General features: G+C 46.3%; 1 protein-coding gene across 1 annotated transcript; it reads left to right on the top strand.

Moving 5' to 3' along the window:
- Positions 1 to 8330: 8330 nt before the first annotated feature.
- On the top strand, positions 8331 to 11422 carry FAM43A (family with sequence similarity 43 member A). The gene has a single exon (XM_079100594.1). It carries the CDS (start codon positions 9262 to 9264, stop codon positions 10555 to 10557), a length of 1296 nt encoding a protein of 431 aa, XP_078956720.1. The 5' UTR covers positions 8331 to 9261; the 3' UTR covers positions 10558 to 11422.
- The last annotated feature ends 6704 nt before the right edge of the window (positions 11423 to 18126 follow it).

Raw genomic sequence — 18126 nt, 5'->3', positions numbered from 1 at the left:
TTAGTTAGTTGGCATATTAAAACATGACAGACTGTACATCATATATGTATACATTTTTGCCTGTTTAAAAAAAAACTAAAATCACTGAATCAAGAAGCCATCTCATCTAGTACTTCTCAAAATTTAATGTATATATGAATTCCCTGGAAATTTCTTTAACAGAACGATTCTGATTCATAAGATCTGGCGTAAAACCTGGTGCTCTAACAAGTTTACAGGTAATACAAATGCTATGCTTGAATTGCAAGAGTAGTAGTCCACTCCTTTCTAGTGCAGGCAAAGACATTGAAGTGAATTGGCTAGAGCTCAATCAGCAAGTTAGCAGCAGGCAGAGTTGGAAACATACCGCTCACCCATTCCTGGATTCTCTGCCAAGCCTCTGTGTGCTACACCTCACTGCTAGCTCTAACCTAATTGGAGGGAACTGTGGGAAGCTCCCAAAGGATTGCTGACAAGCCCTGTAGTACTTGGCAAGACTTTGGGAAGGCAGTGCTTACGGACCAATAAAGGAATGCACCAGAACATAATTTCTCCCATTTGTCAATTTAGAAGCTGTATGTCTTTAAAATATCTGAGAAACTCCTGAAATTTTTGCCAGAGCTGAGTGGTTAACGATATCACTAACTCAAAGAAATAAAATCAAGTAGATTTTACATGTTAAAACACAACAACAACAACAACAACAACAACAGATGGTATAGAGAAATGTGCCATCTCCTCCTAGAGCTCAACCACTAACTTAAGGCTTTACCCTAATTTCCTTTTCTAGATCTTATCATCCAGGATTTTGAGAAAGTGAACACTTTGGGTTTCTGTTGTCATTCATGTAAGGGCTCTGAGATATCCTGATCAAATAAACAGTGATAATTTAATTAGGACTGGTGGGGAGTCAAATGTAAGAGTAACTAGCAGAAATTATTCCCAGTTGACAAATAAATGTGAAGCATAGATGAATATTTTTCTAAGGCATTACTCAAAGAACTGAGTCTCTGTTTTCTTATCTGGTTAATAGAGATAATAATGATAATCATAATTCCTGTCCAGTAAAAATAGCAAATGAGATAATGCTGCAAGATTGCTGTCCATTCATTAATGGGACAACTGTACAATATTTTCCCACCAACTGAGCAATGCAGGTAATAATGCAGCTGGATAATTAATTTTTAAGTGAGAAGGGCAAAGAGGAAAGCAATTGGGGGTGCTGATGAGACAAGATCACAGGACCCAGATCAAGGAATAAAGTGTGGTTGAGGAGGAGAGCATGATTGTGGTGAAGGGTTGAGTAAGGCTTTGGCTGAAGCTGTAGTGAGGGGGTTGCAAAGATGAGTGAGCCCAGATCCCTGCCCTCTAACCGCATAAGTGATTCTACCCACACGGGAACAACACAACCCAGCCAAACACCCCTGGTCATGTTGTCACACCGATGGAAATGCTCATTCATCAGGCTTATGTCTGAAAGACTGATCAGAGTTTCCCAATCCCCCATATAACTGAACCCTTCCTTTGGAGCCAGAATTCTCTGAACAGCTGTCTTCTAGAGGAGGTTACACTGATTTGGGGATTGGAAGCCTTACATCCAGCTCCAAATAGTGATGGCCGGTGTTCCTCATTCATGGTGTTGCATACTGCTCGATTTATCTCATCTGATCAGTGTTCAAACCCTGACACTCACACCGAAGAACAAACTTTGGAGCAGTCTTTGCCAACCCAACTCTACTCTGTTGAGCTCTGGGCTCCACATTTGCCTGAGGAGGGGGAGAGAGGAGTCAATGGATTTCTGTTTTGGACTGCCTTTCACTCCTCAGCCAAAAGTGTGTCAGTGGCAGAAAAATTGTTCCAAGGCAAGTATGTAGTCCTGTTCCTCTTCACTCTCATTCTCTATACCACCTCCTTCTGCAATGACATGAAAGCAGTTTGCATAGGTAGGAGTTGTGAAAATAGAATATCTCTGTTGAGAGTCCTTGACCCAGCATGGAAACTCCCTGGGATTTTCTGTCATTCTCAGTTTATCCCTGTTGGAAATGGGTGAATTCTCACACACAAGTGAGATTCAGTAATTCAGCAGACATTCATTGGTGGGTATTGGAATGGTTGAGTCACGGCACTCAAACATCAATTGCCCACTTGTGCAAGTTGCACATGCAAGAATAATGTCAAAAGCCTGTGGCTTTGGTGACACAGGTTGCAGGACTCTGTGTTCTGGATTTATGCCCATGAGTTTTTCTTAACTCTTATATTTGGAATATAGAGGGTCTTTTATTCCCAGAGACTTTGCAATTACTTTTGTCATTCACAATAGTCAAGTAAGAAAGGGTATTATTTTCTGCACTTTGAGTTGTAGAAATTGAGAATAAATAAAATAAAGCAAAGTAAAACAAAGTAAAGGAGGCTAGAAGAAGGATTAATAATCAACACCTCTAAAATCTGTAAATAGAAATTGCCTCTTTCCTTCTTTCCTTCCTTCCTTCCTTCCTTCCTTCCTTCCTTCCTTCCTTCCTTCCTTCCTTCCTTCCTTCCTTCCTTCCTTCCTTCCTTTTCTCCTTCCTTCCTTGTACTAGGCACTGAGATTCAGCATGGACAAACTTCTTGCCCTGATGAGTTTACATTTTTAGTAGTGATCAGACAATGTTTAGCAGCTTAAATCAGCAGTGGAGCAATGAACTCCCATGGTAGACCCTACACCACCAGGCCTTCCAAGGGCCAGGGCTTTGCTTTTTGTCCCTAAATATGACCCCTCCCCTTAAGTCATTCTACTTACATTAATAGGCCTTAGCATATCGATCTGGATGAGGATGGAATGCAGAAACATGTTGTATGAGGCAAAGGTGATGGAAGTATGACTGGCCTGGGGAGGACACCAGGGCTATGTGAGGACCATTTCCATTTTACCTTCAGAACTGCCAAAGGGAAGGGGGAGAAGATGGAGCACACAAAAGGCAAGCAGAACCAGAATACATGGGAGAAACCACAGAGTTGCAGTTTTAGGTTTAATCAGCCTGAAACTTCTTACAACTAGAGTGGTTCAAGATGGAATATGCAGCTTTGGACATTCCATCTGCCAGTGGGGCTGTTCAAGTGAAGGCAACCTAACCGAGTTTCAGGATGTTCTAAGTGAGGTTAATGCATAAGCGTGGTGTTGGATGGATGATCACTGAGGTGCTTGGCAGACTCTTGACCCTGACATGTCCCCTTCTTCATCATGCTACTATACTGCCTTTCAACCAGGTATCTGAAATAGCAGGGGAATACTGACAGCCTAGGGTGCTAGGTTGGCAGGAGCAGACCAGTGCCTTCACCATGCAACTCAAGAAGACTACGCCTTGCCCTCTTTGCCACGAGAGGGTTGAGGGTACTGTCAACCACCACGAAGCAGATTCATTCATCACGAGTTACCATTGTCACAAACAAAAATGTCAAAAATAACCAGTTTTTTTTTTTTAAGCCCCAGAGTTTCTTGCCCAGAGTTTCTGTTTTAAAGCTAACCATGCAGAGGTAATGATTTTTCCTCCCTTTACCTTCAGAAGGGACAAACTCATCTAGTCCTTTCCTGGCCCTGCCTTGGTGGCACTGATGAGAAGGCTCTCATAGGCTTGTGGCTTCTCTTATTTCAGTTTCCTTTTAGTGCCTTTGCATTTCTGCCTGGGTGTTGTCCTAGTGGCAAACATTCTAAGCAAGCAGCTCACAAAAGGAGAGAGTCCACCCCAAGGGGCACAGCAAGTCCATTTCCGGGGATATGTGTCACACGGTAGGAGTTTGTAGACCTCTGACCTGCTTCTCTATTGGTCCTCCCTCACACCCCTGCAGTTTCCTGACATGACCTCTGTTTTGAGTTGAATGGTTTCCCTCTAAAAGAGATGTTCATGTCCTCACCCCCAGCCCTGTCAGTGTGATCTTATTTGAAAAAGTGTCTTTGCAGTTGTAATCAAGAGAAGAAGACATTACAGTGATTGGAGTGGGGCCTAATCCCATGACTGCTGTCCTTAGGAGAAGAGGCAAATTCGAACAAAACAGAAGACAGATGGAGAACACCACAGGAACAGGGAGGCACGGGAATTTTCTATAAGCCAAGGAATGTCAAGAACTACAGGCAACCATCAGGCTCTGGGAAGAGGCAGGAAGGGTTCTTCTTTCTGCTGACCTTCCAAAGGGTGAGGGGACACAGCTCTGTAGTTTTCAGCCCCTCTTTTCAAGATAATTAGTTATGGAAGTCCCTGGAAACTAACAGAGCTTCCTGTGATCTTTAGAGCTGAAAGGAATTTCGCACAGCTCACAGAGAATCAAATGCCCCGAGAGGGGCAGTAGCCTGCTCTGGGACCCCCAGTGTATTAGAGCTGCTCAGAGTTTTGCCTCTGATCATAGTGCTTTCCTGCTTCAGCCCCTACAGTGCCTCCCAGTTTAAAGGAAACCTTTACCTGCCACTCAAGGTGCTAGAGAGGCAGGCCTTGGCCTGACCGAAGCATGAAAAAGATCAGTGGCTTTGGAGATCTTGGCAAGTCAAATAACTTATTTAACTCCTCCAAACCTATTCCTTTCCCCTGTAAAAGGAAGAGGTTGGTGCAGACGTCACTTGCACAATGTCTGACATATACAGGTACTCAGTACGCTTGAGTTTCCTACTTTTGCCCGTCATTTAGTGTCCCACATGAACTACCTTCTGCGCAAGCTGTTTTTTCTACCTCTGAGTTTCTTTCTTCCACCTGGCAACAGCAATCTGCCCACCCTTCAATGCTTAGCTGAAGGTCACTCCTGCCATAAAGGAGGCTTTGGTCTCTTCACTGTTTGCTAGACCTTCTTTTTCCTTTTGACACTTAGTGTTAAGTGTATCTTTCACCATCACTCCGGCTTGTGATGACCACACAGGCCGACACAGGCCAAAGTACTTTCCCCTGTCTCTGTGTGACTGGCTCAGGCTCATCTGGAGCTCTGCTCAGAGAGACACCTTCCAGACTATGCTTCTAAACCCCAGCCACCTTCCAGTCTTAGCACTGCTTCCTTTTCACCTTATCACTGTCTGGTATTTTATTAGTTGTTTGTTGATTCTCTGCCTCCCTGTGGGCTATAAATCCCATGAAGGCAAACACCTCTGTCTTCTTTACAGTCCTATTCTTAGAAACTATATCACATTCCCTGTAGATTCTCAAAAATGTTTGTTGAACAACTTTGAAGGTTCCAGATTTGTCATTTGTCATCTCTGAAGTCAGTGTCCATTCTGTGGGCTGTTGGGGGAGGGGGATGGAGAGGGAGGAGCATCAGCACCACTTAAAGTGGCAGAAAGCAGTTTCAAAAGCCTTTCTTGAGATAAAAGGCTGGCTCTCCGGTGCTAAACTATGGGCTGGGGCTCCGTGTAGCAGCATTTCCTTCCAGCTGTGACTTGGATGTACGTTGAGTTCAACCACTGGCTTGTCCAGTTTTATGAGAAACTGTCCCACCAAGTGGCACTTCTGCCTGTCACCAGTAGATGGGGCAGTTTCACAAAAAGTGCAGTCTTCAGGGTCTGACCCGTTTCTCAAATGACTGCTGTGGTTGTGTTCTGGAACAACCCTGTTCTCAGATCTCATCAGCAGTGCCCTCAGCTTTCCCAGCAGAGGAAATGCAACTTTAGTTGCGACATGTACCTTCAATGGGGGTAGCCAGCTTCTTCACAAGATGAGGCGGGTCTCAGAGGCTGGTCCAGGCTCAAGCCAGGAGGAGGCTGTCATGTTTCCCTCCTGGGTCTAGAGCACAGGTACAAGGCATTACTCACATCCAGTGTTCACGTTTGCCTAGAACCTTTCTGTTCTTCCAAGGTTAATAACTCCTCTGTTATTAAAAAGGCAGTTGAGGCGTGACATGATCTAGTCACAAGGGACTATGTATCTAGGACTGGCCCAGTTGGCCAGTGGATGCCTCCTTGTCACTCTAGTCCCCTGCTTTGCCTTTTATCACATAAATCCCATAGTGGTGCCTCCTGCAAAGAATGAAATCATAAGCCTTAGATCTCACCACTGCTCCCTCTTTTCTCTGTTCAGAACTTTCTGGACCTTGATCCTCTGAGCCAGTTAGAAATGCTAACCACTTAAATACAATGTCTGCTTTCGTAGAGTTTTGATTTCAAGATTATAGACCAGCTAAAGATCACTTAGCACAGGTTAATTTGGTGTGTTTCTTCCAGAATTTTTTCCCCTTTGGAAAAGGCACTGTCTATTTCACAGACACAGCAAGACATTTCAGAAATCTGAGCAGAAGAGAAATTAATGTTAGTTTAATGGTTTGTAACAGTCCTACTCCATTCCAGCACCATGTCTGGCATCCTTCCATTAACCCATCGGGCAGCTGAGAAACAAGGCATCATGGCAGTGGTTGAAGGACACCGTGGGTCCAGCCAGTGGTAAGAGGGCCATTCCTTTCTTCAGAGAGTACAGGGAGTAGGAGGGCCCAAAAAGCATTATGAGGAAACTTTTTCTTTCATCGTTATAGTCATTGAACTCCATCCTACTCTGCACATGTACACACTTTTTCATACTCCTATAAATTTGCCATCCTCTATACCCAGAAAGCCCTCCAATCCTTTCTTTGGGGGGCGGTATCAGGGATTGAACTCAGGGGCACTCGACCACTGAGCCACATCCCCAGCCCTATTTTGGATTTTATTTAGAGACAGGGTCTCACTGAGTTGCTTAGCACTTTGCTTTTGCTGAGGCTGGCTTTGAACTTGTGATTCTTCTGCCTCAGCCTCTTGAGCAGCTGGGATTACAAGCGTGCACCACCGCGCCCAGCTCCAATCCTTTCTTGCTTGGAGAAACCCCGTTTATCTTTTAAACATCACCACCTCCATGGAGTCTTTTCTGATTTTCCTTGTCATAATGAACCTTTTCTTCTCCCAGCACATTGGGTCTTTCTCAAGGCATTAGACCATTCTGTCATCTTATCCACATACATCTCATTCACAAAAACAACAAACATTTACTGTCTCTTTGTACCAGTCACAGAGGATACAGGGTACTTTCATAAAACCTACCTTCCAGGGAAAGCTCAGAGTTTGGTGGCATTTACATTCTTCTTTGGACCAGGAGCTTCTTGGGAATGGGATTTGAGTCTGCTTCTGGCTCAGGACCTGGCACCAAAAGGTAATTTAGCACCTATGACTCTGAGAAAGCTGGGTTAGAGTTCAAATGAAGGTTAAAAGATAGCAAATGTAGAGGGCCAGGGAATTTCCAGAAGCCACAGTGGTTCTGAAATGAAGATCCAAGATCCACAGTGGACTGGGCCTGTGAAGAGAGACCACTGTCAGCCTCTGTGAGGATCCAGGGAGTTTGCTGCAGGACCACCTGGATATTTATCACACATTACAACTAGAAGATTTTCTTGCTTTGACTGAACAAACCATAGAGGTAAGTGAGTTGTTTCAAGGGCCCAGAAATGAGCAACTAGCCAGCTTTGGTCAGATGACTAAAACCATATTGTCCAGTTGGCAAATGAGAAAAATGGTTAATGCAATTATCACTCCCATTGGAGAATGTTTGACACTCAGATTAAAAAAAAAAAAAGTCATTGGGATTTTTACTAGGAATTCTCATTCAGAATGTGTCAATGCTATAATAAAACTGTACGTCAGGCCTGCCAAAGTAAACTGAGTCTAACCATACACAGTATTACTTAGAAATTGTACATACCTCAGAAAATTGCTCTACTCTGAGGGCAGGAAGGGTTATTGCTAGGGGGTGGGTTAGGAAGCTTCTAATTTATTGACTCTATACAATATTATTTGTTCTAGTCATCTTACCACTCACTTTTTACTACCAGATGTTTACCTGTAAATAACTGGCTCCAAGAAAGTAAAAAAATAAACAAAAAAAGCCCCACCAAAAACAAGTCTCTGCCTGTTTTAATCGAATATAATTCTGAAAATAATATTAAACCGCACCCAGTGATTCTAAGAAAGCTATCAAAGAAGAGGGGGGGGGACTATTTTCCAAATCTTTTCCACAGGAAATTGTAGTTCATAATCTCCATTTCCACCACCTCCCCCAGAAGTTTCGATCTAGACATACATTTGTTCAGTGAGTTGCAATTCACCCTGGGGTGGAGTGTCAGAGTTCAAGTTCTTTTTGCTGCGGGGTAACCCCAGTTATTCGTGGGTTCTGTATATAAATGAGATGTTGGTAAATTTGATACGTAGTTGCCAGATTGGACCTGCCTTCTCCTTCCCTCGGCCAATGCCTGCAACCTGGTCCCTTTAAGAGACCAGAAAACCGTCGGACGTCGCAGCTCCAAAAGGATCCTCTTCTCTGCTCCTCCCCTGTCCCTGCGCGGTGAATGGTTCGCGCCGGCCTATATTTACCCGAGATCTTCCCTCCCTGACGGCAATGATGTGAGGCGAGCCTGCCACCGCTAGCTGGACCGAAGAGGGCGCGCTGCAAGACGGGCAGCCGACCGAGGAGAGCCCGGGAGTGGAGTTGAACCGTCCCCGGAGAGAAGAAATGAGGTAGCGGCGATCCCCGAAGCCGACCATGCGTGCGCCCCGACCTCGGAGCCCAGCGCTGTTGTGGTGGAGCTAGCCTGGACAGTGAGCTGGCTGAGCGCAAGTCCCCGGCATCCAGCTGGAGCGAAGATGCAGTGAGCCACCGCGGGACTGCTGCGCGGGGCCCGCAGCGGCCATCCGGACCTATCATCTGACCACACTTTGGACCAGCTACTGATTTCAGGACCTACCCGGCCGAGGGGCTCTCGGTCTCCAGCACCCCTAGTGGGTGGGGAGCACTGGACCCTGGGCAAACTGCTGAAGAGTTCTGCGGTTTCTGGCCCCAGGCCCGGGGTTTGTGTGTGGGGCTGGGGGCCGTGTTCATGTTCTCCGGAGTCCCTGCATATTCTCGCACCACCCGGTTTCTTTTGCCGCGGCTCCCCCTATTTATCTTTATACTCGTATCAAGCTTTTATTTTCTGACATTTTCCGCTCCACTCTCCTTCCCTTTTCTCTCATTGTGTTGCTTGCCTGAGACTTTTTGCCCTCGTCTTTGACCAGGCTGGGATAATTCTGTGCGCCCCCCACCCTTACAATCTCAAAGCCGAATAGTTTCCTTGAACAATTCTTTCCCACCCCTTGCGGGGTTTCCAAGCACTATCTGTTCTTCCCTGCTCCCCTCTCCCTACCACTGGCCCGCTCCCAGCAGTTTTATTTTTCGGTCTTGCCCGGGCCAAGCCCGGCCGGGGCTGGTGGCTCAGCTGGGTTCATACCCCGCGCTCGGCCGCCGCCGCCCAGCTGCGCCCGGGTGCCTTCCGGAGATGCTGCCGTGGAAGAAACACAAGTTCGAGCTGCTGGCCGAGGCGCCGCCGCGGCAGGCGTCCAAGCCCAAAGGCTACGCTGTGAGCCTGCACTACTCAGCGCTTAGCTCGCTAGCGAGAGCGTGCCCCGAAGGCGCGCTCAGCCGGGTGGGCAGCATGTTCCGCTCCAAGCGCAAGAAGCTGCACATTACCAGCGAGGACCCCACATACACCGTGCTCTACTTGGGCAATGCCACCACCATTCAGGCGCGCGGCGACGGCTGCACCGACCTAGCAGTGGGCAAGATCTGGAGTAAGAGCGAGGCGGGCCGTCAGGGTACCAAGATGAAGCTGACGGTGAGCGCGCAAGGTATCCGCATGGTGCACGCCGAAGAGCGCGCGCTGCGCCGCCCGGGCCACCTCTACCTGCTGCACCGCGTCACCTACTGCGTGGCAGACGCGCGGCTACCCAAGGTCTTCGCCTGGGTGTACCGGCACGAGCTAAAGCACAAAGCGGTAATGCTGCGCTGCCACGCCGTCCTGGTGTCTAAGCCAGAGAAGGCCCAGGCCATGGCCCTGCTGCTGTACCAGACGTCGGCCAACGCTTTGGCGGAATTTAAACGCCTCAAGCGGCGGGACGACGCGCGTCACCAGCAGCAGGAGCTGGTAGGTGCGCACACTATCCCGCTAGTGCCACTGCGCAAGCTGCTTCTGCACGGACCTTGCTGCTACAAGCCTCCGGTGGAGCGGAGCCGCAGCGCGCCCAAGCTCGGCTCCATCACCGAGGACCTGCTGGGCGAACAGCAGGAGCAGGAGCTACAGGAGGAAGAGGAAGAGGAGCACCCCGATGGCTGCCTGGAGGAAGAGGAGGAGGAGCAGGAGGAGGAGGAGGAGAATCGTGTGGGGGAAGGGGATCCAGCAGAGGGGGAGACCGAGGCGCAGAGGGCGCTGGTGGTGGCCATGCACTTCGAATGTGGGGACTTGCTGGACACCTTGGAGAATGGGCGCGAGGACATGCTGGGGAGCGGCGGGGTCTCGCTGAGTCCCGGGTTGGGAACTCCACCTCCGCTGTCCGGCAGCGCCTCCGACGTGAAGGCCCAGCTCTCGCAGCTTATTAGCGACCTGGGAGAGCTCAGTTTCGGCAACGACGTGCGCACTCTGCAGGCAGACTTGAGGGTCACGCGCCTGCTGTCTGGTGAAAGCACTGGCAGCGAGAGCTCCATCGAGGGCGGGGGCCCAGACGCAACCTCCGCCACCGCTGGGGACAAGTCTGGTCCAGCAGACAGCGCCAGCCCCGACGAACCCCTCTTGGGTTGAGCTTCCAGCAGACTCCTCGGTGCTTCCCCGGCACCCCAGAGTGGCTCCTCAACTGTGGTTCCAGCAATCTCCCTATCCCGCCTGTACCCAGGGGAAATCAGGCACGTGGGGCCCTGATCCTGGGTTCCCATGGCCCTTACCCTCACCCTGCACCCTAACACTTTTTGCTCTGTTGGAGGCGGCTGGCTTTGCGGGTTGCGAGCGGAGATGTGGAAATGTGAAAGGGAAGAAATCCCTACGGAGGACAGGGAGATAGCCTCCTGGGTGGTGGTGAGAGAAGGTCCACCGAAGTCCAGCAGGGCAGTGTGAGGTGCCTGTCGGCCAGTTTCCTGTTTGCTAAGCAGCTGAGGCCTGAGGAGGAGGGGTTAACTTCCTCCCCAACCTCTCACTGGGAGCGGCCTTGCCCTGTCATTGACATGTCATTAAAACAAAAAATTGCTCTCACAATGTTTAAGGTTTTCATGCCACCCTTTTGCCCTCAGTTCTTTTTGGTGAGAGAGCTTGGGCTGTTTACCTCAGACTCAGACTCTTGAAATTCTGCCAAATTCCTCAAATAACTGTTGGGGGGGGGGGGTGTTATGAAAGAAAGCGGCATTTTGTTTACAGTTAAAGACATCTAATATCTAAAAAAGGAATTTTCCTTTAGAGACACATACACCTTCCTCCTGCCTGAAATATCTCACTCCATGATGCTGTGTAAAATATTTTTGCACTGTTGTGAAGTATTTTTGACATTTTTTTTGTACATACTGTGTTCTCAGAGCCGAATGTTTATATATCTTTTGCTGTGCAAAAGAAACATGTAAAATGTTGTTCAGTTGTATATATGGAAATGTGTATAAAACATTTTGTTATTTTTTGAGTAGCACTGCTCTGGTTCTGTTGGCACGCCATGGGGATAGAATAAAGAGGAAAGTAGAACAGAACAGGTGAGCATATGGAACTGCTACAGGAGGTGCTCAGATCCAAGTTGTGCATGGTCTTGGACCTTCCTGGACCACACAACTCTCCGTGCTGGTCTGGGGCCCATTGTGTTCCATATTCTTCATTAGGTTGTTTGAGCATGAGCTTCCTTCATCTTTTGAGCTAATTTTTGGAGAGACCAGGGTGAGCTCCATTTTCCACTTTTATATCTTCTAGGTTATGTGTGGAGGAGTGACTTTGATGTCTGCTGAGGTTTTGCCACCTCCTTCTGTGGGTCACCCTAATGATCAAGAATAAGGACACTGCATGATCTATTCCCTTACAGTCAAGGAGTTTTAGAGATGAACTTCAGACCCAAAGGAAGTCACCATGGGGCTTTCTGAAGTGTGGGCCCTTTTCTGTTTTTCCTGGGAGGAAAACCAAGTAGAGAGAAAAGTTGTAAGTTCCAATCATGTGTGAATGAGTCATGTGCAGGTGGGGTGGGGGTGGGTAGGCGGCTTGCAGAGCCCATTTCCTTCCCCTCTACAACCCAGCCTGGCCCAGTGGGAATGCTGTGGAGGGCAAGGCAGAGGGGCTGCTAGAGAGCTTGGTCTGGGTGTGTGTGTTGTAGGGTTTTCATTTTTTCCTGTGTGTTTGTTTCTGTTGTAAACTCCCAACAGATGTCTCTAGTTGGGCTACACCCGATCAGCTGGAAGTTGTAATAAGATGATGCCACAACTGTGCCTTCTGCAATCCCCCCACCCCTTTGCCCTTTTGGACCTCCTTTCCTCTGTTGCAGAAGTGGATCTCACTCTCCTTGGACTTCCCTGGTGTTTCACTTTGTTTTTGTCATAAATGTGTTCTGAGCAGTTAGAACCAGAGATCCCAAGGAGTCTGGAATTCACAGAAACCAGAGAGGAAGGGAGGGTGAAAGATTTATTTTTCCCTAATTAGTGGGAGTGGTTCAGGAATAAGACTGTCTTTGAAAAAGAAAAGCACCAAGGAGATGGGAGGGGAATATTTTAACAAATATTTAGTGTCTTCTTAAGGAGCTTGGGATATGGCCAGGCCTTTGACTCTTTTATATTTGGTTTGGTAGAATCCCTATTCCTCTCCCTGAATACCTCAGATACACATTGTTGAATGGTGATTTATTTAATTAATTTATTTATTTGTGGTACTGGAGGTTAAACCCAGAGGTGCTCTACCATTGAGCTACATCCCTGACTTTTTAAATTTTATTTTGAAACAATATCTTGCTAAGTTGCTGAGGCCGGACTCCAACTTGTGATCTCCTGCCTCAGTCTCCTGATTAACTGGGATTGCAGGTGTATGCCACCATGCCCAACTTGGATGATACTTCTCAATGCCCAGGTAGAGATCAGGAAGGTCAAATCCAAGCCTATCTGTACACCCACATCAACAGCTAGCTGTGTGGGCCATTATTATCCTGTAGGACTAGATCTTAACATTTTCAATTATTTCCACACTTTGCCAAGCTCCTCTGCTGATCAAAACCAATGAAGACATCAAACAGTGGAGATAGTATGGCTGATACTTAGGAGTGGGGCAGGGTGTCTGCCCTCATTCTTATCCAATTTATGTGTCAGGTGAGAATGCTGAGGTTGACTTTCATCTGTGGTGGATAGGGGTATGGTGATTGGTCAAAAAGCTCAGTTAAATTACATTTAAATCAACACCATCAATAAATATAAGTCAACTGTCTTTAAAGTCTGATTTTTCCTCTGATATCATTTATAAATAGGAAGGGGGGATTCAAGGAGGAGGAGGAAGAAAAGCAGTGTACAAATCAACCAGCTCTCTTCCTCCCTGACCCCTGGTGCTTTCCCTCTCTCCTCTTCTGCCCTCTGCTTTTTGGTTTCTATCTCCACTGCACACTGGGGCTCTTGACAGATGTAATTCTAGAAGAGATGCGAAGGTGATATATGATTCACCTCTTGTTGCACCTCAGTCTTCCAGGACTGTACCAGAGTAAAAAGAGATGCTTCAAACTAAAAGAAAGAAAAATAAAAATTACCTAAAAACTAATTTGCTTATGGACTCCAAGGGAGAAGAGTGGTATGACAAAAGCAAAACTAAATAGTTAATGAAATATACAATCCAGAAAGCACCTGAAGTCTGGTTGACTCATCAAATTTAGCTCTTACTTCCTGAGTTTCTCCTTTACGTGACCTGATGGTACTTTAAATGCAGTAAGACCCTTTGCACATTCTTTCCCAGTCTAACTAATCCTTCGTGTCCAACAATGCAGCATTGACTTCGTGGTTAACAACGGAGTGAGTTCCAGCAACAGGAGACTGTTGCCGAGGTGGCAGTGTGAGTCCATGGAGCAGGCAGAGCAGGCGTTTGTCAGCCTCTTAGCACAGACATTTGTTATGTATGTTGAGGGGAAGGAGGGAGGAGTGGAGGGCAGACCCTCTTGACTATCATCATTTCAGAGAACTTTCTCTCCATGCACACGCATGCTCTGTAAAGAAAACGTGCCTCTCACTGCTCCACACTCAGCACAGAAGATTTTAAGCAAATTAGAAAGGTTCTGTTATACTAAGAAAGCAAAATTCCTTCCCAGGGGAGAGAGTTGAATTTGAGGGTTCCGCTGGTGAAAGGAATGTGAACTGGCTGGAGAATCTATCCCTGGCTTCACAATGGAGATTTAAACATCTCATTGGAGTCATTGAGGATCATGAGGAACATAAAAATTCTATTAGGAGCAAGTTGCCCTCTTTTCTAACAGGATTTAGTAATTTAATAAGCAGACCTCTTTCCTCTGTGTGGCATGCATCAGCAGCCCTAGCATCTGCTGGTAAGTGATGCATGACAGAGCAAGAAAAGTGCGTGGACTGCTGGGGCCATGAGCTGAGGCCAGGGCCTGTCAGACACATGGGAAACTACTCAGGGCTCCAGGCGTGCAGAAGGTTTTTTGCACACAGCCGCATCTGGATCTGGCTTTATTGTTTGTTGGGGCCTTTTTTTTTTTTTTTTTTTTTTTTTTTTTTATTCCTGCTGGCTCACCCCTGTTCAGAATCCTGGGTTCCTGGGACCAAATCCCCACTGCCCGCTCAGAAGTGACCCAGTTTGAGTGACTTTGACCACCACCATTTTGGTGATTTAAATGACTAGGTGGCCCTGGAGTTTGGCACTTGTTCTTTTTTCTCTCTTGGAACATTCAGTAGTACCAGCAAAGGTCCTTCTTTCTAAGCCCCATGAACTTCTGATAGCCTTCCTTTCTTTCTCTCTCTCCCTCCTCTTTTCTCTTCCATCTCATTTCCTCCTGTTAATACATCTTTCCTCTCTTGCTTCTCCTATCATTTCTTCTCCTTTCGAAAAAAACTTGCTCAGATATTAAATCACCTGAAAGCCCAATTTTTTTTTTTTTCTTTTTGAGGATTTGGGGATTGAACTCAGGGGATCTTAACCACTGAGCTACATCTCCAGCCCTTTTAAATATTTTATTTAGAGACAGGGTTTTGCTGTGTTGCTTAGGGCCTTGCTAAGTTACAGAAGCTGACCCTGAACTCATGATCCTTCAGCTTCAGACTTCCCAGTCTCTGGGATTACAGGTGTGCACCACTGTGCCCTGCTGAAAGCCCAAACTTTCAAGGAAAAAACAAACCATGCACACTGACATTAGCCAACACCAATTCTGTAATGCATGCTTTGAACCTGCCTGGCCACCTAGACATGAAGGAACTGGCAAAGGGGTGGTATCCTGTACAAGGTCATATAGGAAGGACCAAGACCCAGAGGTCTAACTCTTAAACTAATGTGTTTTTTTTGTTTGTTTGTTTTTTGTTTTTTTTTTTTCCACATTCCTCTAGTTTTTAGGACTTATAACCAAGTGTTAAACTTCGGGATATCAGGAACTGGCTGTTGAGTTGTTCTTTCTTTCCCCTATTCTTTCATATTCCTAGGCTTTATATACAGTAGATGTTTGATGATAAGTATTTATGATGCTGTTAGCACTCCACTCCCTCAACCATGTATGAATGAGTATATACTAGATGTAGGATGCTGGGGGGGTAGAAAGGTTAGGCTTCCGTCTTCCTGGGGGAGAACCCTGCTGATGGGTGGGGTGGAACCCCCAGAGGAACTTGGTCTCCTATTGCTTCCACCCTTGAGATCTGGTCTAGCCAGACTCTGCCTTAGAAGAGCAGGTCTAGATCGAGGGTGGGGGAGCTCTTGCCATTGCATCATGATTATTAGTCATCTGTAACCTTCCTGCTTGGCTACCTTCTTCAAGGACAGGCATGTGTCTTAGGCATCTCAGATTCACCCACTTAACACAGAACCTGGCACTTAGTAGGTACTCGGAAAATGCTATGGAAGGAGTCCAGAAGTGATCCCATCCAGGCGAGGAGAACAGGTCTGATACACATCAAGGGCATCACCAAATGGAGGAAGTAAGGTCCTAAGGACGTGTAGCTGGTGAGGAGGAATGATAGGGATTCATTCAACTTCTCTACATGAGGTAGATTCAAGTCCCAACACTTTCCTTGGAATTCTCTGACCTGGGGAAAAGGTCCTGGTTTGGAGACACATATTTTATTTGGAATTGGCTTTGAGTGGATTCAGAATTTTATTTCTGCTCATTCCAACCCTGAGGTTATTGCTTAAATCCAGCCAATTTGTGCCAATGATCCAAACAATTTGGTATGGTGCAAAGTCTGCCAGGGAAAGGGACTTGGGTCTAGGCCCTAAAATGTCCAGAACTCTCTTAGTAGGTAAGCCAGTTAAGTCACTTCTCTCCAACCTCAGGTTCCCATAGGTATAATGGGTGGACTGGGTTAGACAATAGCAAGCTTTCAATAAAGTGAAAATTGAAGTCAAGTGTGTTTGTCTGTCCCTATTCCCAAGTGGGACAGAACAGAAGAAACTGACCAGGGGCTGGAAATTTTCCAGAACTCTGGGAACAATTTTTTTTTTTTAATTTTTTTTTAGTTGTAGATGGGCAGCATGCCTTTATTTTATTCATTTATTTATATGTGGTGCTGAGAATCGAACCCAGTGCCTCACACATGCTAGGCAAGTGCTCTACCACTGAGCCACACCCCAGCCCAACAATTCTTATCTCTAGGACCTTTTATATCTGAACCCTCACAAAGACCTGGTTTGGAAATAACGTTCCCTTGGCCAAGTCAGAGCAGGAGACCCCTGTTAGGTAACTTTTTCACTTGGAGGCCATGGTGCGTTCTGAAATGGAGACTATCGCTGAACTTAGGGGTCATGTTAGGGTCCAGAAAGGTGAAATTATTTGCCTAGGACCACTCAGTAAGAACTTGAGTCTCCTGACTCCAGGTTCCATACTCTTTCCTGTATACTTTGGGCTGGATATATGTTAGTTTGGATGTAGCCCAATTTCTGTCCAAGAAAACTTGGCAGAGTCCAAGTGTATGATCAAAGGCCATGGGGCATCTGGCTGTGGTGTGTTTTGGTCTCTTGACAACAGAGACCAAAACCTGCCTGAGGCAAGTCTGGACAAAGAAGGAGCTGCTAATCTTGGGAACACTTCCTCAGCACCTTGCAACAGGACCCTCTCCAGGACCCATCTCTATTTAATTCTGGGTCTCGAGTCTCCCTTCCTCTGTTTCCTCATTAGCTCACTGAGAGTTCTTCTCCCTGTGCGTTCTCAGAACCTGGGAACCAGATAGAACCTCAGAGCTTCAGGTCCAATTCCTTTATTTTACAGCTAGGGAAACTGAGGCCCAGAGAAGAGAAAGGGTTTAGGCACATTGCCACAGGAAGCTTATAGCAGAACCTATGTTAGGACTCGGGTTTTAAAAAAATTATTATTTTCAGAATTGAGAATGAAACTCAGGGCCTTGGAGGTGGTAGACAAGCACTCTACTACTGAGCTACCTCCCCAACCTTTTTAATTTTATTTTATATTTTTATGCTTAGTTCTTTTTTCCATATTTTTATTGGTGCATTGTAGTTGTACACCATGTTGAGAATTGTTGTTACATAGTCATACGTGTATTCAATATAACAATATAATTTGGCCAATATCAATCTTCACTATTTAGCATTTCCTTCTTCTCCTCCCTCCCCTAGTCCCTTTTCTCTACTCTACTGATCTCCTTTCAGTTTTCATGATATCACTCCCTCCATCCACCTTTCTTGTCCTTTTTCCTCTCTAGCTTCCATATATGGGAGAAAATGTGACCCTTGACCTTTTGAGTTTGGCTTATTTTGCTCAATATAATGTTCCTTTTTATTTTATTTTGAGACAGGGTCATGCTAAGATGCCCAGCTTGTCCTCAAACTTGCAATCCTCCTGCTTCAGGCTTTGGAGTGGTTGGGATTCAGGCATGTGCCACCACACCTAACTGAACTCAGGTGTAAAATTTCCCCTACTCCCTCTTTCTTTCTCTCTCTTTCTCTTGAATAATCTCTCCTATCTTTTTTGTTTGTTGTTTTTTATTTGTTCTTTTAGAGTGCACTTTGACATATTATACATACATGGAGTATAACTTATTCTAATTAGAATTCCACTCTTATGGATGTACATGATGGTGAGATTCACCATGGTGTATTCCTATATGAACATAATAATTACATCTGATTCCCCCTAGTCTCTTCCAGAATCTCCTCCACAGTAATGCAGGGAGCCCCATTGCCTTGCTGTACATGGGCCAGTTGTATGTG

This window comes from Sciurus vulgaris (assembly GCF_902686455.1).
Source record: "Sciurus vulgaris genome assembly, chromosome: 10".
Taxonomy (NCBI): Eukaryota; Metazoa; Chordata; class Mammalia; order Rodentia; family Sciuridae; genus Sciurus; species Sciurus vulgaris.
This window is presented reverse-complemented; position numbering and strand designations above follow the sequence as displayed.

What these genes read in the sequence shown, in the direction of transcription:
- FAM43A (XM_079100594.1), top strand. Translation starts at nt 9,262, where the DNA reads ATGCTGCCGTGGAAGAAACACAAGTTCGAGCTGCTGGCCGAGGCGCCG.